The sequence below is a fragment of the Dipodomys spectabilis genome, unplaced genomic scaffold (genome assembly GCF_019054845.1).
Source record: "Dipodomys spectabilis isolate Male_0828 unplaced genomic scaffold, ASM1905484v1 ptg000234l, whole genome shotgun sequence".
Taxonomy (NCBI): domain Eukaryota; kingdom Metazoa; phylum Chordata; class Mammalia; order Rodentia; family Heteromyidae; genus Dipodomys; species Dipodomys spectabilis.
Genome location: NW_024870911.1, coordinates 6,767,489 through 6,792,162, shown reverse-complemented (window position 1 = coordinate 6,792,162; position 24,674 = coordinate 6,767,489). Strand labels below are relative to the sequence as shown.

General features: G+C 40.7%; 1 protein-coding gene across 2 annotated transcripts in view; it reads left to right on the top strand.

Moving 5' to 3' along the window:
- Tph2 (tryptophan hydroxylase 2) overlaps positions 1 to 21,305 on the top strand; it is a 95,401-nt gene extending 74,096 nt beyond the window's left edge. For both annotated transcript variants that reach the window (XM_042698928.1, XM_042698927.1), the window contains exons 9-11: positions 12,006 to 12,101; positions 20,869 to 21,002; positions 21,127 to 21,305. In XM_042698928.1, the coding sequence (XP_042554862.1) occupies positions 12,006 to 12,101; positions 20,869 to 21,002; positions 21,127 to 21,301 (405 nt within the window). In that variant the 3' untranslated portion in view covers positions 21,302 to 21,305. The remainder of the gene's footprint in view (positions 1 to 12,005; positions 12,102 to 20,868; positions 21,003 to 21,126) is intronic.
- Positions 21,306 to 24,674: the final 3,369 nt, after the last annotated feature.

Genomic DNA, 24,674 nt, shown 5'->3' with positions numbered 1-24,674 from the left:
AGTGAAAAACTGATTGGATGGCTCCATAGAGGATTTTTCCTCTTTTCAAAGTGTATAATATTGGAAAAATTGCCTAGGCTTAATAATTACTGATCCAGGCTGGCATTCAATTCTGTTGGCATGCCCCTTGGGAAACTCTTCTAGGTAAACATCTACTTTATTCCTTCCGTATTTGTTGAGCACCTGCTACCTGTCAGGCAGGGGACAGGACAGGCATTAAACAATAACACAAGAAACTAGACCCTGCCCCTGACTTTGAGCATCTCTGTGTCTGGTGGAGTAGAGAGGTTAGTAAGACTGGTGGTGATAAATCAGGCAGGCCAGGAGGGCCATCTAGTCTGGGAGACGAGTAGGAATTAGGCAAGAACATTCCAGAGGGAGAAAACACAGATGCAAAGGCCCAGAAAAAAAGAGAGCAAAATCTGTTACCAGTTCTCCAAGGCCATACTAGGAAGGGGTTTAAGAAGTTGTTGTTAGTACCCAGAGAAAGCAGGGCAGAACGGAAGGTCTTTTTGGCCATCTGGGGAATTTTAGACTTATACTCTAGGACAGTCAAACAGTGAAGGTTTGTTATTAGGCTGCCACATGGCCACTGTGACCTATGAAGATGAGCTATGTGTTATGGAGATGATTGATATATTGGGACCGAGACTTTGGTAAACCAGTTGCTTAGATGGCACCGATGTTAATTGAATGCATTAACATTAGTTCACAAGTTGGAGGAAGAAGCCTCCCTTCCCTTCCCTTCCCTTCTCTTCCCTTCCTCCCTCCCTCCCTCCCTCCCTCCCTTCCTTCCTTCCTTCCTTCCTTCCTTCCTTCCTTCCTTCCTTCCTTCCTTCCTTCCTTCCTTCCTTCCTTCCTTCCTCCCCCTCCCTTCCTCCCTCCTTCCTTCCTTCCTCCCTCCCTCCCTTCCTCCTTTCCTCCTTCCCTCCTTCCCTTCCTTCCCCCCCCTCCCTTCCTCCCTCCTTCCTTCCTCCCTCCCTCCCTTCCTCCTTTCTTCCTTCCCTCCTTCCCTTCCTTCCTTCCTCCCTCCCTCCCTCCCTCCCTTCCTTCCTTCCTTCCTCCCTCCCTCCCTTCCTCCTTTCCTCCTTCCCTCCTTCCCTTCCTCCCTCCCTCCCTCCCTCCCTCCCTCCCTCCCTCCCTCCCTCCCTTCCTCCCTTCCTCCCTTCCTTCCTTCCTTCCTTCCTTCCTTCCTTCCTTCCTTCCTTCCTTCCTTCCTTCCTTCCTTTCTTCCTTCCTTCCTTCCTTCCTTCTTCCTCCCTTCCCTTTTCTTCTTTTCCCCCTCTTTCTCTTTTCATTTTAGGAAATACTATTAAAGGCTAGTGTAGGAAAAGTGAATGGCAGATGATAGTAAGTGAGTTGGTATTTTTCAAGTTGAAAATTCTCCCAGATAAGCTGAAGAAGGGGCAATAAAGCTGATATGGCCAGAGGGTACTTAAACAAGGCCATTCGTTTGTTCTTAAAAGCAATGAAAAACAAACAGGGAGCAGTCGTTAAAACACACATAGGGAAATTCTAATACAGGACCACTGAAAATCGCCTATGTTGACATTTTCTTCAGTAAAAGATGAGTTTTTTCTTTTTATTATATTTTTTGGAATGGAGCCTTATGCACGTTTTATGACCAGGCTGGCTTTGAACCTCAATCCCCTGATCATAAAAGTTGTTTCCTGCTGGTGTTCCCATCCACCATGATTGATCTGCTTATATTTGATGATCAATTTTCCACAAAGTTTACCATAAGGATTCCACGGAGCTTAAGATTTTACATTTTAATTCAGATGATGGGTGTTCATAGCCTAAGACAGGGTATGCTATTTTCACAGCTTAGAGTCATTTTTCTAGCTGATAGGATGTTGCTCAAATCCCAGCCCTTCTCTTTCTTTCCATGTGTGCTTCTCTGTCTTGGTTTGAGGAGGCTCCCTGGCAAAGGATTTGGGTTTAACTGGTTCCAGTGGAGCCTGTGATCTGATGTGTACCTTAATTTGACTTACTTCTGCCTTCTTGTGGTCCACGTAATTCTCCTCATAACACCTCAGCCTCAGTGTTCTAGATGAGGAACCTTGTCACTTTTCAACAACTTCTATTTTCCACAACCTGTATAATATCCCATGAATACTTCAAAGTCTAGCACAAGCTTCAAATTCTTCCTATCTGGAAACAGATCAGCAAATACAATTTCAAAACAGAATGAGAGATTTATGGTAGGATTAACATCGGTTTACTATTGTTACCAGTCTTCTCTCTCTTCCCATATTGTGCCTTGTTTTGAGCATAGAGATAATCTGATTCAGATGTGTTTCCTTTCTATTTTCTTTTTAGATATAAGATCTTGTTAAGTTTGCCTATATGACCTCAAGCTCACTATTCTATTGTCCTTGCTTCCTAGGTGGCTAGGCTTATAGGCATGTACCATCATGCTTAACCTTGTTCTTGTATATATACACATATATGTATATACACAGATATATTTTAGCTATGTTTGTACTCTTAGCTAGAACTTAATATAGTAGAATTTAATATTTTTTTAGTACTCGTTATCAAGTTCAAGCTCTATGCACTCTAAACATATGCTCTATATCCTTGTAGTATACCCCAGATCCACCAAAATACAATTTTAAAAATGTGGGCCCAATGCCAATGGCTCACACCTATAATAACCCTAGCTACTCAGAAGGCGGAGATCTGAGAATCAAGGTTCAAAGCCAATGTGGACAGGAAAGTCTGTGAGACTCTTATCTCCAAATTAACCACCAACAAGCCAGAAGGGAAGCTGTAGCTCAAGTGGTAGAGTGCTGGCTTTGAGAACAAAAGCTCAGGAACAGGGCCCAGGCCCTGAGTTCAAATCCCAAATTCCGGCCCTGGCACACAAAAAATAATGCGGTTTAAATAGTGACCTGCTAGGAGTGGCCCTCAGTAAAGTAATGAAGTGTCCAATAAAACTCCCTTTCTGGGGTGACATTGATCAAGATGGATTGTACTCATGAACTGACGGGTTGAATTGAAACTCCTTTGTACAACCTTGTAAAGGTAATAATGACATAAAAGTAAATAAAATGTTTTCCTCTTGGGGCGGGGTGGGGGGGGGACTCCCTTTCTGTGGCTTATACAAGCCTAGTTTCAGTGAATTTTTCCTTCTGGAAAATTTCTCTGCAAATCAAGGCATGTGTATTGTTATTGACGACTTAGCATGATTTGGCTTCATGTGTGACCCAGGAACATTTAAACTCTAGTTCAAACGGTTGAAGAAATAGCAATAAAAATAGTGGCTTGGGGCGACATTTCATTTGAGAGAGTGATGGGAAGGAAGCGGGAAAGGAACTTCTGGAACAGTGTGACTTCCACGATTAAACAACACAGCCTCCATTTTCACTTTTATCCCCCAGTGTTTATTCTTATTGCCTCACTATTTCTATTCTCTCTGCTTAGCAATCAAACCTGATTTTTATTCTAACCACATTATCATTTGCCATGTAAGCCAAGATTAAGCAATCTTGGCTACAGGTACAAGTAGCTGCTTGTCTATGGAAATTCTGACATGCTAAATTTTAACCTGGTAGCAGAGGGTAGGTTACAGATGAGTTGAAAGGGACCTTGACTGGATCCACCTTTTCAACAAACCTGTGAAAAAAGGTTGTGGGTGCGAGGCTTTGCTTCTCATATGTTTTTATCTCTTCCTCTGCCCATTTACTAGGTCCCCTTTTATTGTTGAGGTAGATTTTCACTAACTGCCAATAACTGCCTTCTAACATGGGATCCTCTTCCCTCAACCTCCCGAATAGCTGGGATTATGCGTATGAATCATCACATCTGGCTCCTTTTATATGTTTTTATCTTCACTGAACATCTACTGATGTTGGAACATCTTTGAGTAGCGTTCTTTTTCTCTCAGATTTTTCTTTTGGATATGACCTGGCACCTAACCAAACAGATGCTTTTTAAATTTGTGCTGGAGCAGTGTCCCAGCTCTGCAGGTACTGAGCCTTTATTTACTAGATCAGAAAGATGTAGTTGCTCTGTGTGTGTGTGTGTGTGTGTGTGTGTGTGTGTGTGTGTGTGTATGGGGAAGGTGTGGGAGACAAATGCAGAAGTAGACTAGGAAATCATGGGTTGCCAGGGACACTTCAGGAGGGTAGGGTAATGTGGGCTAATGGCTCTTCAGAGTCCTTGTGGGGCTATTCCAAGTATTTCAACATGATGCATTACATTGCGTGTATGACTGGCATTTACAAAAGAGGATAGATGGTAGATTTGAAGTTGGGGACATGAGTTTGATTCCTAATTTTTCCCGCCACTAGTTGGGGAACCTCAACTAATGGCTTGAACTTTGAATCTCATATTTTCCACTTGTACAATGGAAATAATATAGGTTGCTAGACTTATTTCTACTGCACTTCATGTACAAGAAGAATATATATGTAAGATTACTTTGCTAAACCAAGACCCCCAGGAGAAGGTAATATAATTAGTTATTTAAAAGGGTGCAGTGAGAGGTGGGAGGCCAAAGGACCCTTCAGGAAGGAAACTGGAACTATGAATTTCATTCTTCTGGCTCAGTTTTCTATTGATTTGTAGGGCCATTGTGAATTCTGTTGTTTAGTGACAACTTCAAGTATGGAAGCATTTAGTTCTACCTATCTATCCATCCAGGTAGGAAATAGGATCAATAGGAAACAAGAACATGAGGGATTCTCTTTTAAGTAACTTGATCTGACTTAGCATATCATTCCTTATTATGTTAACATGTTTTAGTCAGGGCTCTTTCAAGCTCCTGTGTGCTTAGATGTTTGAAAATGGGATTTTAGATTCAGAATGATGTATATGATTACTTAAAAATATATATTCTACTACTACACAAGATCAAGTTTATAGGAAGGATGATAGAGAAAACACAGTTAATGAGTGATGACTCAATTACTCCTACTCAGAATATAGAAGATATAGAAGTCAATTTACTATAGACAGTTTATGAAGTAGGGTTCTCAGTTTGGAAGTTTGTATGTACTATTTTAAACCAATTTATGAACACAAAATGGCTCCCACAAAGAGGAGGAATAAATTTAATACTGTCTAGTGTTCTTTGACCACATTGGATGTCTTTTTGTTTTTCTTCAAAGCTAAGACCCTTGCATTTGACAAACAAGTGCTCTTCCACTGAGCCAAATCCTCAGCCCTGCATATCTCTTTTTGTGCTGGTCCTGGGGCTGTCCCTGAGATCCTTTTTCTTAAGGCTAGTTTTCTACCACTTGAGCCACAATGCTACTTCTAGTTTCTTTTTCTGAGTAGTTTATTGGAGATAGGAATCTCATGGACTTTCCTGCCTGGGCTGGCTTTGAATCATGATCCCCAGATATCAGCCTCCTGAATAGTCACCAGTGACGAGCTGATGTCTTTTTAGTTGGAGTAACTGATCTTAGCAAGAGCTTCAAGGATATTCAGGGATCTAACATAAAACATATGAAAAATGTTTCATGAAATGAATTTGTAAATTACCATGTGAGACATAATTTGTGGGTGTGATTCCATGTCTATGACATTTTATTCCTTCAAACTTTTTGCCCCTCTGGCTAGGCCAGAATCAGTCTTTTGAGAATACTGTAGTACCACTTATGATCTGAAGATGGCAGCATTGGGTGACCTATCTCCTTTTCCCACAGCAATTTGAATTTGTCACTCAGGCTTTCTACTTAATGATGGTGTGTATGTAAATAACTGCTTTTCTTCTAAGGAAGAAGTCTCATCTATCATTCTTGTTTTGGTTTTCAGTTAATGATCATATGTAATTATGTTCAAATAAAATATTTATAAATAATTGTATATTATTAGGGGCACATAAAACTTGAAATTCAGATCATCAGTGTTGATGAAAGTCACCCTTCAATTTGGGAGGTGTTAGCATTCGCATTTGTTTCTGTTTAAAAAACAGCAGCAACCAAAAATCAGCAATTCTCTCTTGCAGGTGTTTTTTTTTTTTTATGAGGCTTGGGATATTTTTTCCCAATTCTTATTTATTTGTTGTTTTTGGCAATAAGTAACATATTTGTTTTGAAAAATCTCTAGGGAACATATTATAGATCTACATCTGGAGTGTTCTATGAGAAAAATAAATTATATTTCCTTAAGATTTCAAGAAGCGATTCGTTAGTCCTGAATTCTGAAGGGTCGTGAGAGGCTCAGTCAGTTCAGCTCTAAGCTGGCTTTGCATCTATCACCAGACAATAGAAATGTGTGGTCATTTCTCTCCCTCCAATTAAGGTTCTAATTGAGGTCTCCACCAATATTCAAAACAAAAAGAAGATTACCCTGAGCAAATCTATAATTCAAATTTTACCAATATTTGAGTTTCAGGTGCAATTTACCAGGTCTCATCTGTCAGCCACATGCAGAGCTGCAAATGGAAAATTGTCTAAAGCAAAAGGCTTAATTCTCTGAGGGCCAGCAGGCTGCAAAAGCAGCATCAGGGGCCCTCTTTGGTTGATAAAGGCAGGGAACCAAAGGGAAAGGAGGAAAAGGAAACAGCAGATGGATCTGTATATGGTCAGAGTTGCTGGAAGGACTCCCAGATGAGGTAAAAGGATAGAGAGCCTGCTGAGCCAAGAGCAGGAAGAGACAAAGTGACTCTTCCCTACGAGCCATTCCTGATTCTAGAGCATGTTGACTAAAGACATGATAGATTTAGTTTCTTGCAGCAGACCCCTTTAATTCCTTGTAAAAGAAGATGGAAGCCCAGATCCTTGTGAAGACCACGTGAATGGCACAGCCAATTTTATCAAAGGTCTTCTGTACCTGTTTTGACTTGGATCATAACTGTGATGGACCATGAAATATGTACATAACTATATAACTCTTCATTGCGCCCAGAATTGTGCAAACGGTTTTGGAGGGCAGATTTAATCTTTCAGCATGCATTCAAATCTTTTATCTTGGATTTTCTCCGGGAAACTGACTTTTTCCAATGGCCTGAGGTGCCTGGCCCCATTCATATGTCTAATTGTGTGGTCTTGTCTTCTGCCTGGCATTCCCTTTTACCTGTGCTTTCTGCCTCCACAACATACAACATAGTCTCCACAGCACCACTCCATCAGTGAAAGGAAGAGTCAGACGGTGCCTTTCTCCTGCCTAATGATGCCCAATGACTTCCCACTGCCTTTGGAAATGCAAATTGATTTTTACTTCAGGACACTCTTTCCTTAGATCTTTGCACAATTACCCTTTTCATATCTCAATCTACTAAAGTTTTTTTTTTTAAAAAAAGCAGATTGTAGCTTTACTTGCTAACTAAAATAAATCTGTCACAGGATCTCACTGTGTAGGTTAGTCTGGCCTTGAACTTAGATGTATTTTAAACTGGCCTCGAACACTCAGTCCTCCTACCTCAGCCTCCAGAGTCACTATCTGTGGTTTTCTGACTGTAGTTTAAATATCCCCTGACTATCTGACTATTTTGGCTGAAACAGTCATGCCCTCTTACTAGCTGATGTACTACATGGCTTTACCTATAGAGCATATTCCACTTGAAACTTTCCTGTCCATTGTTGGTGGTTGTTGTCTGGCTCATCCAAGTACCAGGGACTTCTTTCATAGGATTAGGGAGCTCATTGCCTTGTTCATTGTTTATCCTTAGCATCTAGAGCACAGTCTGGTATGTATTAGTTCCTCAAAAATGGTCTGTGAAGTAGATGTGTGAGTGAATGGAAGCACGCCACTGTCAGGAACATTACAGCTCAGCTAGGGGGTGGGTGGTTACCAAGTAGAAACAGACTTTACATTGGAAATTAGGTCCCTGGGTGCCTTTCTTTTCTTCAGGTCTGTAGTTATACATAAGATGCATGTTTTAGACTTTGTTATTATAAATCCATTGTTCTCAACTTAGGGTGCTATCATCTCCCATTTGGCAATGTCTGGAGATATTTGGTTTATTAAAACTTAGCTGGAGGACACTGCCAGCATCTAGAGGGCAGCAGCCGGGGATACTGCCAGACACCACGCAATGCACACCACTACTTCCCATGGAGGAGGCTTGTGTGCCTAAAATGTCAATAAGCTCTAAAGTTGGGGGAAAAAAGTTGAGGTGGAGAGGGAGAAAGAGGAAAGATCTATTGTCCTGGAGCTTACAGCTGGGGAGACATGAGATAAACTGTATACCACAAACAGTGTATAGACACTGAAGACCATCAGAAAAATGGTGTGCTAAAAAAGAGTCAGTGTGGCAGAGGAAGGAGGAGCTGGTGGGTGCAGTGGTAGGATTTATGGCGGGTAGGATGGGCTGTCATTTTGGCCTCTTTGGGAAATGATTCTCCTGTGAAGGTGGAATGAACTCTACGACCTGGAAATGGCCAGTCTTTTGGGTCACTTTCAGGGGTGCTGAGCACTGGACCATGCTATTCCAGACATCACCCGCACATTAAAAATGAATAAAACCGGGGCTGGGAAGGTGGCTCAGTGCAGAGTGCTTGCCTCATATGCATGAGGCTCTGGGTTCGATTCCTCAGCACCTCTTAAGCAGAAAAATCTGGAAGTAGCGCTGTGGTTCAAGTGGTAGAGCGCTAGCCTTGAGCTGAAGAGCTCAGGGATAGCGCCCAGGCCCAGAGTTCAGGCCCCATGACTGACAGAGAAAAAAAACAACAAAACTCCAAACCCTCCTGAACCAAGGGATGTCTTAACTGACAAAAAAAATAGAGCAAATGGTCATGAGTTAGAAATAATAATTATTTTTTACTCCTTTTCAGGAGTGGTTTTCTCCTTTCTTCCACACCTTTGCAGCCTCCCTCACGGTGAAGGCAGGGCAGTGTTAATTCCATCCGTCTTTCCTGCACATTATCAGCTTCTCACTTTTCTCTCAGAGTAGCAGTGTGATTTCAGCCCCTCTCAGCCACACTGCGAGTTTTTGTTGGTTGTGCAGAGATTTTTCTGTCTGTCTAGGTTGACTTCTTAAGTCCAGTGGAAGTAGATTTTAGAATTTTGGGAAACCTGCATTAGTTGATGCTCATAAAATGTGGGCCAACACACATACATACATACATACATACATACACAAATCCACAGATGTATATGCATACATAAATATATATTTAGGATTTTGCTAAAATATGTACTAAAATTGTTTTGATAGTTTGGTAGATGTATCCTTGCTTTCTTTATCTTTTGCTCTCTTTCTTTTTTTTTCCTTCAGCATTTGGGTTTGAACTCAGGGCCTCATCTACTATCACCTACTACTTGAGCTGCTCCCAGACCCCTCTCCCCCATGGTTTTCTTTTTTGTTTTTGCTTTGTCAGTCATGGGGCTCGAACTCAGGGCCTGGTACTGTCCCTGAGCTTATTTGCTCAAGGCTAGCACTCTACCACTTTGAGCCGCACTGCCACTTCCAGTTTTGAGTGGTTAATTGGAGATAAGATTCTTCAGGGACTTTTCTGCCCAGTCTGGCTTGGAACCTCAATCCTCAGGTCTCAGCCTCCTGAGTAGCTAGGATTAGAGGTGTGAGCCACTGGAGCCTGCCCCCCACATTTTTTGGGGGCCCGATCGTGGGCCTGAACTCTGGGCCTGGGGTGCTGTCCCTCAGCTCTTCACCTCAAGGCTAGCGCTCTACCACTTGAGCCACAGCACCACTTCCGGCTTTTTTTTCTCCTGCTTATGTGGTGCTGAGGAATCGAACCGAGGGCCTAATGCATGCAAGGCAAGTGCTCTACCACTGAGCCACCTTCCTAGTCCCCCACATTTTTTTTTTAATTTAATTTAATTTTATTTGTGAACATACTGTACAGAGGAGTTACAGTTACATGGGCAGGATAATGCGTACATTTCTTACCAAGCATTGCAGCCTCCTCCTTTGTTTACCCTTCACATCCCTTCCCAGCCTCCCCCCTCCCCCCCAATCCCAATCCTTCTCCTCCCCCCCCCCCCGGCCCCCCCCCCCCCCCCCCCCCCCCCCCCCCCCCGCACCAACGTTGTAAAGCTCGTTTTGGACATGACAACTTGTACTTCTCATTGTTGCAACAGGTCCACCTGTATCCTTAAACAACTGGTTTTTCCCCATCTCCTCCACAACTTATACTAACATCAAATATAGTGAAAGCAGGGGTTATACTGTGGGGGAGGGACATACAAAGCAACAAAGAGATAATCTTATAAATGTGTTAGAAACACATGCATGAAAGAAAAAAACATTAAAATACACATCTAAGGGTTCATTTTCCTGACATCACATTATCTGACCTTTTCCGCTTGACTCATACATATACTAGATATTACAAATAAGGGAAACCATGGGACCTACGTTTCTTTGGGCCTGGCTTACTTCACTTCATATAATTTTTTCCAAGTTTTTCCATTTCCTAACAAATGGGGCAATGTCATTCTTTCTGATGGAGGCATAGAATTCCATTGTGTATATATACCACATTTTCTTGATCCATTCATCTACTGAGGGGCATCTGGGTTGGTTCCATATCTTAGCTATGGTAAATAATGCTGCAATAAACATAGTTGTGCTGGTAGCTTTAGTGTGCTCTTGTTTGTAAACATTTGGGTAAATGCCCAAAAGTGGGATTGCTGGGTCATAGGGGAGCTCTATGTGAAGTCTTTTGAGGAACCTCCATACTGCTTTCCAAAGTGGTTGAACAAGTTTACATTCCCACCAACAATGAAGTAAGGTTCCTTTCTGTCCACATCCCCTCCAGCATCTGTTGTTGTTAAAGTTCTTGATTTTTGCCGTTCTAACTGGAGTGAGGTGATATCTCAATGTTGTTTTGATTTGCATTTCTTTTATGGCTAGGGATGTTGAACATTTCTTCATGAGTCTATTGGCCATCCTTCTTTCTTCTTCAGAGAAATTTCTCTTTAAGTCTTTCGCCCACTTATTTATTGGGCAGTTGTTTCTTTGAGGATTTGTTGTTGGGGGGTTTAATTCCCCCACATTTTTTAAAGATAAAAGTCTCACACTTTTGCCTGGAGCTTGCCCTAAACTCTGTCATCTTAATTTCAGCTTCCCAAATAGCTAGGATTATAAGCAAGATCCACTATGGACAGTAGTCTATTTTTTCATTGCCATACCTCTTCACCATGGATTATCACAGAGTAGTTACTCCACAAATGTTTGTTCAATGAATAAATGCATTTAAGGAAGCAGTTGGAAATGACAGGATTGTACAATATATGCCCACATGAATGTATTTATGCCATAGAAACACAACTTGGTAAGTACAGTAGCATATTCTTATGGTGTTACCACTATGATATACTTTTTTTTTTTAGTCGGCCTTGGGTTTGAATTTAGGGCCTTGGCACTCCTCCTGAGCCTCTTCATGCTCAAGGCTATGCTCTACCACTGGAGCACAGCACAACTTCCAGGTTTTTCTGAGCAGTTTATTGGAGATAAAAGTCTCACAGACTTTCCTGCGTCAGTTGATTTTGAACTGCGATCCTCAGATCTCAGCCTCCTGAGTAGCTAGGATTACAGGCGTGAGCCACCAGTGCCTGGCTCACTGACTTTTAAATTTCTGTGTGTGTGTGTGTGTGTGTGTGTGTGTGTGTGTGTGTGTGTGTGAAATCACTGCAGTAGATATGATTTGACCTCATGTAACTCTTAGTAGTAAGTTGGGCACGGTGATAACGTATCTGTAATCCCAACACTCAGGTAGTTGAGGCTAGAGGATTGAGGATTTGAGGCCAGCTTGGGCTACATTGCAAGACCCTGTCTAAAAAACACACCAAACAACCTTAATAAAACCCAAAAACACCCACAAAAAGCAAAAACAAAAAAGCAGCCAAACAATCCAGACCCCAAAGTCTTAGTAGTCTGTGCTTTTTCCATGCATCTTAAACTTAAGGTAATGATTATTAAGCAGGAGGGAAAGTTTTAATAAGTGGTCTTGATTCAAATATATGTAAATTGTAGTGTTAAAAATTATGCAAATTATGGACACGGTGACATTTGATTTTGGGTGCCATTTTACTCTAATAAAGAATTCACTGACCACTTCACTGAATATGTGTCTATTTTTTTTCAGTGTTATTTCTTCACAATTGAGTTTGGCCTTTGCAAGCAAGAAGGTCAGCTGCGGGCATATGGGGCAGGCCTACTTTCCTCTATTGGAGAACTAAAGGTATGAAGCTGTGAATGAAAATATCCTTCCCAAACAAACTGGTTCAAGGTCATAGGAAATATTGATTTGTTTGTCTGAGCATTTCTGCTCACAGATAACCCATAAATATTTAATAGAGAGGATTTGGCACCTCAGATATGGGTGCTGACCTAACTTTTTGCACTTCTGAAAATGGGTCATGCCTTTCTGGGCTTGTGGTGTGACTCTAATAGATGAGCAGCCATGTGTACAGATCAATGGGAATGACAAGTGCATGCTCAAATGTTAGGTAACAAATGGCCGGCCTACATTTAGTGTTGAAAAATGGGCAGTGAGCTAGTGGCAGTCCCATAGGTGGGAACTCGCTGGCCAAGTGGCCTTGTGACTCTGATTTCTGCCACTTCCATGGCTCCCGTGGACTCCTCAATGTCTAGTTCACAAAAAAGGAAGTTTAGAGCTGTTTTAGCTTCTTCCATATTAGTACACATTAAAATGCTTGTGAAGGGGCTGGGAAGGTGGCTCAGTGGTAGAGCGCTTGCCTTGCATGCATGAGGCCCTGGGTTCGATTCCTCAGCACCACATAAGTAAAAAGAAAAAACCCAGAAGTGGTGCTGTGGCTCAAGTGGTAGAGCGCTAGCCTTCAGCTGAAGAGCTGAGGGATAACACCCAGGCCCAGAGTTCAGGACCCACGACCGGACCCCCCCAAAAAATAAAAAAAATGCTTGTGGATGCACAATTAAAACACAACTTGTCAAGGAAGTAAATAGTATGTAATAGTGATGCACAAAAATAATTTCTTTTGCCTTAAGATAGAGTAAAATGACTAGAAATGGTGGGATCTGGTAGTTTTATTTTTTAATTTAATTAAAGAGTTATCTTTAAGTAATTGTACAAAAGTGTTTCAACTCAACATATCAGTTTATGATCACAATGGGTCTTGGTCATTGATTGCTATACCACTAACTGCTAATTAATTGCTGTACCATTAATTGCTATACCACTGGGGGAAAAAAGAAACCAGTTTTAAATGTAAAACAAAAGCATCTAATAATACTTAATACTCATTCATGACAAATAGTAATGGATTACACTCTCAACTCTAGAACTACAGCTAATAGTAATAGATTACATTCTCAACTGTATAACTATAAGATACATAGTCTGTATCTTAGTTCTTATGCTACTATACCAGATTCCCACTCACTGAATAACTTACCAAGAATGGAAACTGACTTTCTCATAGTTCTGGAGGCTAGGAAGCCATGGTTGTTGTCTAGTAGTGAGGGTTCAGGTGGATATTTCAGAAGAGTTACATGTGTGTTCACAGGGTAGGAGGCAGAGGCTCAAGTCCTTCTCTGAAGTCAGCTGTGCAGTGCTCAGGGAAAGGACTCTTCATGGCCTCTTTACCTCCCCACAGCCCTCATGGCCTCACACCATCCCATCGGCAATACCTGAGTTTTGGAAGGAGCATATTCAACGTGTAGCAAATGGGAAAGACTAGATGTGGGAAAGCAGGTTTTGATACATTTAGCATGCAGTAAAATCATTTACTCTTTCTTTGACTGGTTAGCCTGAGATCAGATCAGAAATATGGACTATTCTAATTTAAAAAAGAACTGGGCATTATTAGCCTTAATAGAATTGGTAAATCTATAGGTATTGGATCTTTGTGCTTGTTTATATTCTTGAAAGACAAGATTTCATTGTAGTTTTATTGAGTCTGATCATTTTATGACTCCACTAATTAACAAAAACTCCTCAAAACTTTATTTGAGCACCTACAGTGTGTACTGTACTGTGCCAGACACCAGGGACAAAAAGGCAAATGGTAATTATGAAGAATAAGAATATGAGAAAATATCACAACCTTTAACAAATATTTAAATAGATTTTAGTATTTTGGTGCTTTAGCCATATTAACCCACTTAATCCTCTTAACAACCTACTTAGTGCTGTAAGAGGTATCATTGTCACAGATGAGAAAACCGAGGGAGGCATAAAGACATTAAGTTACTTCCTTAAGTTACACAGCTTAAATGTATTGGAATGGAGCCCAAATGTAGGCCTTCTAGGCCCTAGGATCAGGGTTCTTAACCACTAGCTGATACTGTCTGTGATCCTTGTTGTCCAGAATTTAATGCCTAGTGTGAGAAATAATCAGATAATAGAAAAGGTGAGCGAAATATGTTTGGCACATAGCAGGCCATTCCTGAGAAGGTTTCTGATGAAGTCTCTGTAGCCTATGCTCAAGGCTAGTGCTCTACCACTCTACCACTGGCTTTTTGGTGATTGTGTCACCAAAGATAAGAGTCTCACAGACTTTTCTGCCTAGGCTACCTTTGAACTGTGATGCTCAGATCTCAGCCTCCTGAGTAGGTAGGATTACCTACCCAGCTCTATGCTCATTGTTAAAGGATGGAAGGAAATATTAGGAAAGGGCAAGATGAACTGAATGGTTAACGGGCAGTGGAGTAACTACTACATGGTCTATTGTGACAGCCTGGCTCATTTAGGGGACTCTCTGAGGCTGAGCATGGCTGGAAGAGAAGATAATGTGATATAAGTTTTATTCCAGTTAAATCCTCAACAAGACATCTGTTTGCAAGTAATCTTATTGCAAATGGCTGAAAGCCACAGCAATGGCATGAAGGGCGTTGTCCCATAAGACTATCCCCTTTCCCTACTCTTGAGTTCCTCCACAGAAAGAGTTAGAGAGTGATGTATCTCCTGGGCTACCTCTGTTTTACATTCACTTCAGATAGTTTATATATTATAGCAGAAACAAAAGAAACAAACCTCTCTCATGGCCCCCAACTTTTGACAGGGTCTTCTGGTTAGGTTAATGAGGCATATGTGGGCAGCACTGGGGTGAATCTGTTGGTTTTGTTCTTACTGATGTGGACAGAATCGTGTAGAAATGGAAATCAGCCAGAAATATATACACCAAAGGGCATTGTCCTCCGTGCAGCCTCTTGTTCTGGTCCATCACCTCCAGTCATTAGCATTCTTCCATTCTCAAATTTCAACACTCCAGCATCCTTATGATGGCTACTTTGGACCATTTTTACAATTCAGAAATCGACTATTCACAGAGAATACATAACGTTAGCTTCTTTGGCAGCCCCTCCTGCCCTGCTCCTGGTAGCACCCAGACCCTCTCACATCAACTCTGAATACTTGTTTGAGTGAAGAAGCCCTGGTCCTGGACCCAATACAAGGATGGATTTATTAATAGCATTAGTGTAATTCTATTTAAGCATCTTTACAGTTTTGAATGCAGTTACGTTTTGTAGTAAAATATCTTTAGCTCTTCCTAAAGCAGTCCAAAGGTAGATCCCAGTTAATTTTGTTATTCTGTTCTATAGAACACTAGCAACAACTCCAAAAGTGTATCAGGGTGGGACTTTTCCACCACTGGGGAGAGAGAGCAATTAATCGTGAGTGAAGTCATCTGGAAAACTGACTTTGAAAAGTGGGTTGGAAATAGAATAATTGATTGCCATTTACCCACACTCTAGCATGTGTCTTTCATTATACACTCTTTTTTTCCCTCTCTGTCCTAGAGATGATCTAACTATATCATGCTATCATTTTTTCATTTATTGTTCACTTGCTTATTCATCTATTTTATTTAACAAACACAAAATTGATGGTCTAGGGTTTCATAGAACATGGACTAGGAAAGCTCTAAGAATGGATTGAAATGGATCTATGTTGAATCCAATTCTCCTGGAGACACAACAACGAAGTTTGCTCATATTAGGTGGCAAGGGAATGATAGCTAATCAATGAATTGTGAGTCTTATCTAAAAATTTAATCCATCACAAAAGTAAAGGCAGTTTCTACTTTTTTTCCCCTCTATGGCTAAGAATAAAGTCTAGTTCTTTATTTCCTTCAGAGCAGAGAACAGACTTTTTTTTTTGTAAGTGGCCTTAGCACCCACCCACTCCATAGTATTGCTAGAATATATATATATATATATATATATATATATATATACATATATATATATATATATATATATATATATATAATGTTTTGCTTTTTGGGTTTTGACAAGGCTCATGGTTTAAACAAATGTAGTTATTATTTCTGGGTTTTGCTTTTAAGAATGTCCTTGCATGTGGAATTTGTTGTCTGGTCTTTATTTAGCTATCAATCTGTAGTCTCAGAACAGCTTTCTACTTATCATGATTACTTGTATTTACTATCATTTCCGACATCTGTGGGAGGTGGTCAGAATTACTGCCAGTCTGTTGAGAAGAGCCTCGAGGGACTTGGAGGTTTTCTGAGGTTATCCTGTAGGTCAGTGGCTTGCTAGAGCTAGGACTTGGGGCTGCTGAACTCCCATTCCTTTATCTCATCAGCTCAGACCACACCTTCCTTTGTCTTTGTGGTTCCTTCAGGAATCTGGTACTATTACCAATAACTGGGCAAACTCCTGAGGACTGAGACCTGGAAAGTCCCAAGCTGAGCTTCTGACCTCTAGGAAGGAATTGCTTGAAGAGGGAGGCTGTACTCTCATTCATGCATCTTATTCAAACTGATAAAGCAATAACATCATTGATTAAAAAGCTTAAGTGTTCTGCACCATTGCCTAATTTGGCAATAGGGATGTATATGACATGTTGTGCCCAGTTATCAGGAAGAGCATTGAAAGGAGGTTAAAAATTATGTATCCATACAAATAAGTATGTATATGTAAACGATGCATCTACTTGTTCTGATGTGGGAGAAGATGATTATGGTGCAAGTCTAGGAGTGTTTGCAAATTTTTGTTCAGAATCTAGGTCCCAAACTACCTGTAAACCTGACTTCACACCTGAGTATTACTTTTTTTTTTCTCAAACTTTAACCAGGCTTGATTTAGAGAGTGAGGATCACAAGGTTTATATCTAGAGTAGTTGAGATAATAACTCTGTGTCATTGCAAAAAAAAAAAAAAAGGGAGTCTGGGAGCAAGATTTCAGGCTGATGAACTAGGGCAGTCACTATTGGAGTCTAGGACCTGGAAGACTCAAAACTGGGACAAGATTTCTTCCTCCAGGGATTCTAAAGCCTTGGGGGAGAGGAGCTTCCCACAGAGTGAAAGGTATGGTCATACACATAGGTACTGGCCTGAATTAGTAATAAGTAACTCTATTGAGTACTTTCCATGCCAGGCGTTCCTACATACCTCTTCATGTAGTTCTGAACTGAGCTTCTGGGTACCATTCCCATTTTCCAGATAACCACTGGACTAGGTTTACAGAGTGAAGTAATTTGACCAAAGTCATCTAGGTAGAAAGGGATGGAGTCAGATTTGAATCTTTATTCTTTATCTTAACTTCCACTTTAGTGTCTTGTAATATTTGCTAACAATTGAGTTCTGGGAAATTGTTTTGATGTTATAAAGTGATGTTTATATTTTAATAGGTGGGAATGGCAATTAAGCTTTAATTTGTCTCCTAAAACCAATTAATTGCTAGTGGCCACCTGTGTGAAGGGTGGCAAGGTCATCCCCCAGACCCAGTGGGAAAGTCTGTCATGGTCAATTTACATTGGCTGGAAAGGTGGGAGAGGGTGGGGCTACGAGGGCTGGCTATTTACAGGTCCTGTTAAAATTGTACTGCAGGTACAGCCTTAGAATCTGTGTAGGTCAACGTTTTCAGTTGATCCAGGAGGAAATTGCCCCCTAAGCTGAGGTAGTTGCACTCATTTGGAATTATAGATCTAGACCTCCAGGGAGGCAGAGGAGAACTCCAGTCTGCCCCTTTTAGTCCTGTGCCCTTGTCTCTAGCATTATGGGTAAATCCAAAATAATCCCTCTGGAAGGTTCAGACAGCAGGAGGCTTCTCTCAAGAACTCCTCTTCTTTTGCACTGATGTGAGAATAAAATACTGTCAAGCCAGACTCTGTCCCGCATTACAAAGCCTCTCTCTGCATGATGTTGGACCAATTCTTGCAGACTCCAGGATTTCACAGGCGTGACCCTTCAGCAATGATTTACCCCAGAGTCTCCCTAGGGACAGCATGTAATTTGGCCCAATGTTGACAGAGAACCCACTCAGAACATAGAGGAGAGGGCGAAATAGCTGCTCCCTCAAGGGCTCGTGAAGCAAACTGCCGATTGGAGCATGAACTTTGGAGTCAAGGGAGACTATATCACCGGTTTATAACCCCCTGAGCCATAGGGTGGTATTCAGAGATAGTGAGCTCCTGGGTGGCGTTGATATTCTGGGCAGACAGCACAGAGGAGGACATGGTCAGAGAGCTCCATTCCTTACTTCCCGGCCTATTCTGGAGGTTCAGTGATCTTCATACTCATTACCAGTCAAGGAGTACACTGGCCCCATTCTCCTAGGGTGCAGAGGTTCCTGTCAGCCAACATAGCACCTACAACAGGCTTCTGAGAGCAAATGGCATTTTGAGCACTTAGTCAACTTCCAGTTTTTCACTTATATGTTGCACAGGCAAGTAGGATCTATATTGCCTCAAATTCTGTGAACCCATTGATTCCCCCTCCCCCCCAAAATCTGAAGCAGGGTACCTTGTCTTTTGTCCTCTTCTTGATCTATTTGGATGCCCTTTCCCTGCTAAAACGACTAAATGTAGTCCTCTGTATAAGCGGTGGAATTGTCACATGGTATGTTTTCCTGAACCTACCCTGATTTTAGTCTTAGTTATTGAAGGTCCCTACCACACAGCCATTCACGTTGTTAATGCCCTACAGAAGAACTGGAGACCCAAGTGGGAGAGTTCCACTTCCTTTCCATGCGTGTCCTAGACCCAGTGCCACCTTTGCTTGCACAAGCATATCTCAGGAAGTCATTGCTTTGTTTTAGTAGCCTATGTTGCTATCACTGTGCCTGTTCCTGATGCAGAGATGGAAGAAGAGAAAGATGGAAGACACTGAGTCAGCCTGCCCCCTTTCCTTGTGTACTGCTGGATGAATGGGCCATGCAAATAACACACCCCAGTTAAATGTAACCATAGCATGTGGGTGCACAGAAAGGCGAGTCCTCATTCTGATAACCACTGCTAGCCAGTAGGAGGCCAATTGTTTGCAGAGGAGCAAGAGCTCTCATCAAAGGACAATTTTTTTCCCCCGAAACTCTGAAGTTATTTTTAAAAGGTGGACAGAATTATTGGTCTGTGTGGAACCCAAATCCCCCGATGTTCACTGCACTGTATTGAATGTAACACAAACACATTTGTAGGTGTACTGACCTTCTGTTCTATAATGAAGTTGTTCTGTGGGCTAAAAAAATGAGTTCACTCTGAGAGGCCCTCTGTATTCTGTGATTCATCTATGCATTGATCTAGACAATGGAACTTTGCAGGAAAGCAAATCACACACTGGGTAGAGCCACGTGCCCCTTGGCTTTCATGTCAGTGTTGGTTCGCAGTGGCATTTTCAAACTTAGGGGACCACTGTCTCCTTCACCGAGGATGGTACATCACAGCAAGCATTTTGAAATGGTTGGGAGGGGGGGACAATGCACCAAGAATATTGATCAGGAAAGGATTTTCAGAGTTTTCTTCTAGGAAATCTTAGTTGTTAGATTAAGATGGCAGTAGAGTGCTTTGGGTGGAATCCAGAGGTTGCATTAGAGACTATCATTAGGATCATTCAGTTCAAACTCTTCTCACTTAGTGTTGAGGGAGCAGAGGCTCTGGGAGGCTAAATGACCCGCCAAGGTTATGTAGCTGGACTTCAGAAACACTTGGACTAAAGGCAGTTGTGCTTTTCTACCTCTCAGTTAAGGCAGGTGCTGCTGCTCCTTTTCTCTTTCCCCAACAAACTTTCTCCCTTAAATTAAGAATAAACCCTAAAGGAGTAATTCTCAAGGTGTATTCCACAACTCCATATGTCAGACTCTCAGTCTCACCATGGGTATCTTTCCCAATGTGCATTTCTGCTGTTCATCCTGACCTGTCGAAGTAAGGCCTGGCTATCAGCACTCTCAAAAACGCCTCAATGACTCTTATGTATATTATGTTTTTAAACCACCCAGCCAGAGTGTTGACTTTGGACACCACTGAATTCATCTTGAGCAGACAGCCATTCTCAGTGCCTGTCACGTGGAGAGCTGAATGACACTAACGATGGTTCAAAGAGCAATGGCACCATTTTTCCCTCTAATACCTGCTTTGGGCATTAGTATAATTTTTAATATTAGTTCTTCTTTCTCCCTCAACTGGCAATATTTATCTGCTGCATATTGCTCTGTTGAACTTCATGAAAGGTAAATGAATGCTTTGTAAGCATCTTCAGCTACCGATAGGCACTCCAGGCTGTGTTGATACACAGTGCCTGGCTCAAAATGTCTCATAGTGAGTCCACAAATAGTTCAGTCAGAGTCCCAATTACCTTTCCACGCAGGTAATTATTACTTCTGCCATTTAAGTGAGATTTCAGTACATTGCTTATAGCAACAAATTTAGGAGCATATTTATGCTGTACTGGCTTCTATTCATAGCATAGATTTAAAATTCCATTTCTGTTGGGGGTGTCGCTGGGAACTGTCCTTCAGCATGAATTTTCCTGATAATAAAGAAAACAAAACCATAATCTCATTCCCCTCCATCCCTCCTTCAGCACCTGAGACTTTCCAAAGGAAAACAAGCAAGCAAGCAAGCAAGCAAAATTCTGCCTAACACCCAAGTTACCCCCTACACAGGGGGATTCTGTGTTTCCTGGCTCTGTAGGATTACTGAGATATCAAATACCTTGTAGGAATGTGATGTCATGGCATGTTGGAAGAGTCATTATGGAGTTGAATGGGTTTTGTGGTGTGTTTTCCAGCATGCTCTGTCTGACAAGGCGTGTGTGAAAGCCTTTGACCCAAAGACAACCTGCTTGCAGGAATGTCTTATCACCACCTTCCAGGAAGTCTACTTTGTCTCAGAAAGCTTTGAAGAAGCCAAAGAAAAGATGAGGTAAACTTCCTTCTCTACCATCGCTAGCAAATAAAGGTTTCATTTGTTGCAAGTCCTGTTCTCTCCTCCTATCTCTTTTATCCATGGGGGCTAATCATCTATCTGATTTCTGTTTATTCTGCAGAAACTTTGCGAAGTCAATCACTCGTCCTTTCTCAGTATACTTCAATCCCTACACGCAGAGTATTGAAATTCTGAAGGACACAAGAAGTATTGAAAACGTTGTGCAGGACCTTCGCAGTGATTTGAACACAGTGTGTGATGCCTTAAACAAAATGAACCAGTATCTGGGGATTTGATGCCTAGAATCTATGTGGTTACCATCATAATATTTGTGTGTGTATGCATGTGTGTGTATGTGTGTGTGTATGTGTGTGTGTGTGTGTGTGTGTGTGTGTGTGTGTGTGAGCTCAGCAGCAATTCAGTCAATATCAAATAACATCAATACTTTTCTGTGTTATGGCTTGACTTGTCAGCATGCAGTTCTGTACATTCACACCCACTTGTAACTTGCAACATCCCAAGGAACCCAGGGTCAGATAACCACTAATGGAGAGATGGTAGTATGTTTAAATGTTTTAGTAGATTTGACATTCCTTCTTGATATCCTTAGGCAAACTGCATCCTTAAAATTGGTAACAAGTCATCTTCTTAAACTTCTAGATTACAACCTCTTCTTCCTGGGACCTAAGCTTTCCTTGGCGTTCATTAGATACATTATAAGTAGCAGTGAAGCAGTTTCCATATTTAATAATATCAGTGTACGTACAGCATTATCACAGATATACCTAGAGCTGTAGGAAACTTCTCATCATAATTACAAAAGTCATGATATTCTATTGCAAAAGTCATTTAACATGGTAGTTGGAATGATATTTAGATTGAGTATTTATACAATGCAAGAAAAGCAGACTTTAATAGGATATATAGGTTGCATTGACCTTGTAGAAACTGAGTTGTAGCAAGCTTCCTCAAGTCTTCTGGAAGACAAAACTTCCAGAAAGAATATTAGCAGATACTGAACAGTAGGGAATAAATCTTGGGACTATGAATTTCATGCTGAAATAAAGTGAATTATCATCTTGGTTGTTGGACCCATTTCTCTGAACAGAGGACTATAAAATCACTTTTTATTTCAAAGATGAAGAAATTGTGTGAAAGAGGAGTTAAATGATTTGCCCAAGGTAGCATAGTTAGCTGTGTGCCAACATTCATAGCTCATTTTCTCTTGTATTGCTGAGAAGTTCAGCTTGGTGTATGTGTATGTTTGTATGTAATCACAGAATGGAAACTAAAGTCTATCAAAACTAATCATTATCACTAAACAGAAAATGGTTTGTGATTAAGGGTTACCTATATAGTACACATATTGTTTCCCTCACAGCTCCAAAACATGCCAGATCTGTGGAAGGTTGTCTACTTTCTCAAAGTTTGAGCAACTTGGGAAAAACAAGATGGTCTGAATTTTGGGTGATCTTTGTCATAAGAAATAAAATCAAGTGGTCAACTGAACAAATAAAAATCTGAACAAGAGAATAAATTTCATCTTCTGGTTTCTTCACCAAGCATGACTACTGCCCCCTGATTGTGCTTTTGGTAGGTCATATAGACTCCTAGATAGGAGCCTACAGAAAAAGTAGAAAGAAAAGATTACAAAATGACTTTAGTTACCAGTTCTTAGCTGAGCAGGGTGGCATATACTTATAATCCCTGCTATTTGGGAAGTGAAGCAGGAGGATTGTGAGTTGAGGCCAGTCCTGGAGAAATTAGTGTAACCTTATCTCAGAAACAAAATATAAATAATGCCACTCAAGTCTCAAATGAAAGAAGGTTTATCTAGCATACACAAGAACCTAGGTACAATCCCCAGTAGGGCAAAAAGAAGAAAAATAAAATTGTAATTCTTAAATATTTACCCAGCTAATTTTCAAGAATATTATTAGTAAGAAATTATGTTTAAATTTAAGCTAGTCAGTATTCTTTAATTTAAATTTTACTGTAAAGGTGATGTACAGAGTGGTTACAGTTACAGAAGTCAGGTAATGAGTACATTTCTTTATGAACGGTGTCAACTCCTCCCTCGTTTTCTACTAGGTTTTCCTCTTCCTATTCTCCCTTCCAAGTTATATAGCTCATTTCCAACATAGTGCCTTGTGAGGATCACTGCTGAATTGGTTCACCCTGTGTCCCACTGTTTTTGTGCTTCCTCTTCCCCTCCCCAAATCAGATAAACTATATAAAAGATAAAGGGTACAGAAATAAAAAACAGTGACAAAAGGGAATAAACCATAGGGGAAAAAAGAGAGAAAAAAAGAAACAATTGAAAACAATATAAAACCTCTTGTTTCCATTTCTCAGAGTTCATTTTATTAAGGATCATTTTATATGATTATGCATTCAAAATCTTTGGGCTAAATATATGCAGGAGAAACTGTTTTTTTTTTTTTTAAAGCTCAAACACACAACAAGGAAAGGTCAAATTGAAATGAATACCCATTCAGAGATTCGAATAATGGTTATCTTAACTGAAAAGGCTCTTCCTTTTCTGAAGCATTCTCAGAACAACAGAATTCTCGAGAAGACATTTGGTGGACAGAATGTGAGAGTCCTGACATTTAATTGCTATTTTAGGAGAAGAGGATGGTGCCGTGGAAAAGTATGTCTGGTAGAGAAATGATGAGCAAGCTGAACCCAATTAAAAGGATCTAGAATGATCAAGAAGTTGTTTATTTTACTAGTTTTCTAGAACTAGTCAAATATATAACTTGTTATATATCTTGCTTTGCTGCATCTAGATGATCTTTAATAAGTACCTATAAATAATAATCCAGAATTATTCCTATAAAGAATAATCCCAAATTCTCAGGGCTAGTTGCTGAGTTTTCTTGGAGGAGAAAATTGGCCAAAGTGTCTGCCTTCTTTATTGTTTCCATAAGTCAGTGTTGCCTTAGATACAGTCTTAGAGAATTCTGTCATATTCTTTCTCACGAATAAAGGACAACAAGCAACCATAGTGTGGCCATCAAGGTTTTCTCCTGTAGTTCTATGAAGGGTTAACTTTGTTAAATGTGCTTGCAGGAGAGTTATGTTTAATTGTAAACACAACCCCTTGACTAAAATAACATTTGAGGTGTCATCTGCTTTGGCTTTTTGTGGAATCTTCAGTTTTCTTACATGTGCGAAACACTGTCTTGTTTCAAAAATAGAAGAGCTGCAATGTAAATAAGCTTTCCCACAGAGCCTATATAGGTATCATACAATGAGAGGAATGACTTGATTCTTTTCAGATTTGCTCTCCATTTGAAACAGCCGTAACCATGGTTTTCACCCTGTGAAACAATGGAATCACGGTTTCATTTGTTGCAAGCATTTAACGTGCAAATGCCATTACAGCCAATGGTGGGAAAAATCCTATAAAATTTAATAGCCATCATAGGAAAAGAGTTGGCAGAACAAGTCCTTGAATGGAAGTAGTACAACAAAATGCTCTGTGCTACCTGCTCAGGGCACCTATTTGTCTCCCTTGGTCCTGAGGACTTAAAGCAAAATTAAACAGAGCCAAGGACAATTATAAATTTGAAGACGCTTGCTCACTGTCATCTCACTGTGAGTTGTTACTTTATTTCAGTTTTGCTGCTAACTTCTATAATCAGCTCATCAGAAACTAACAGA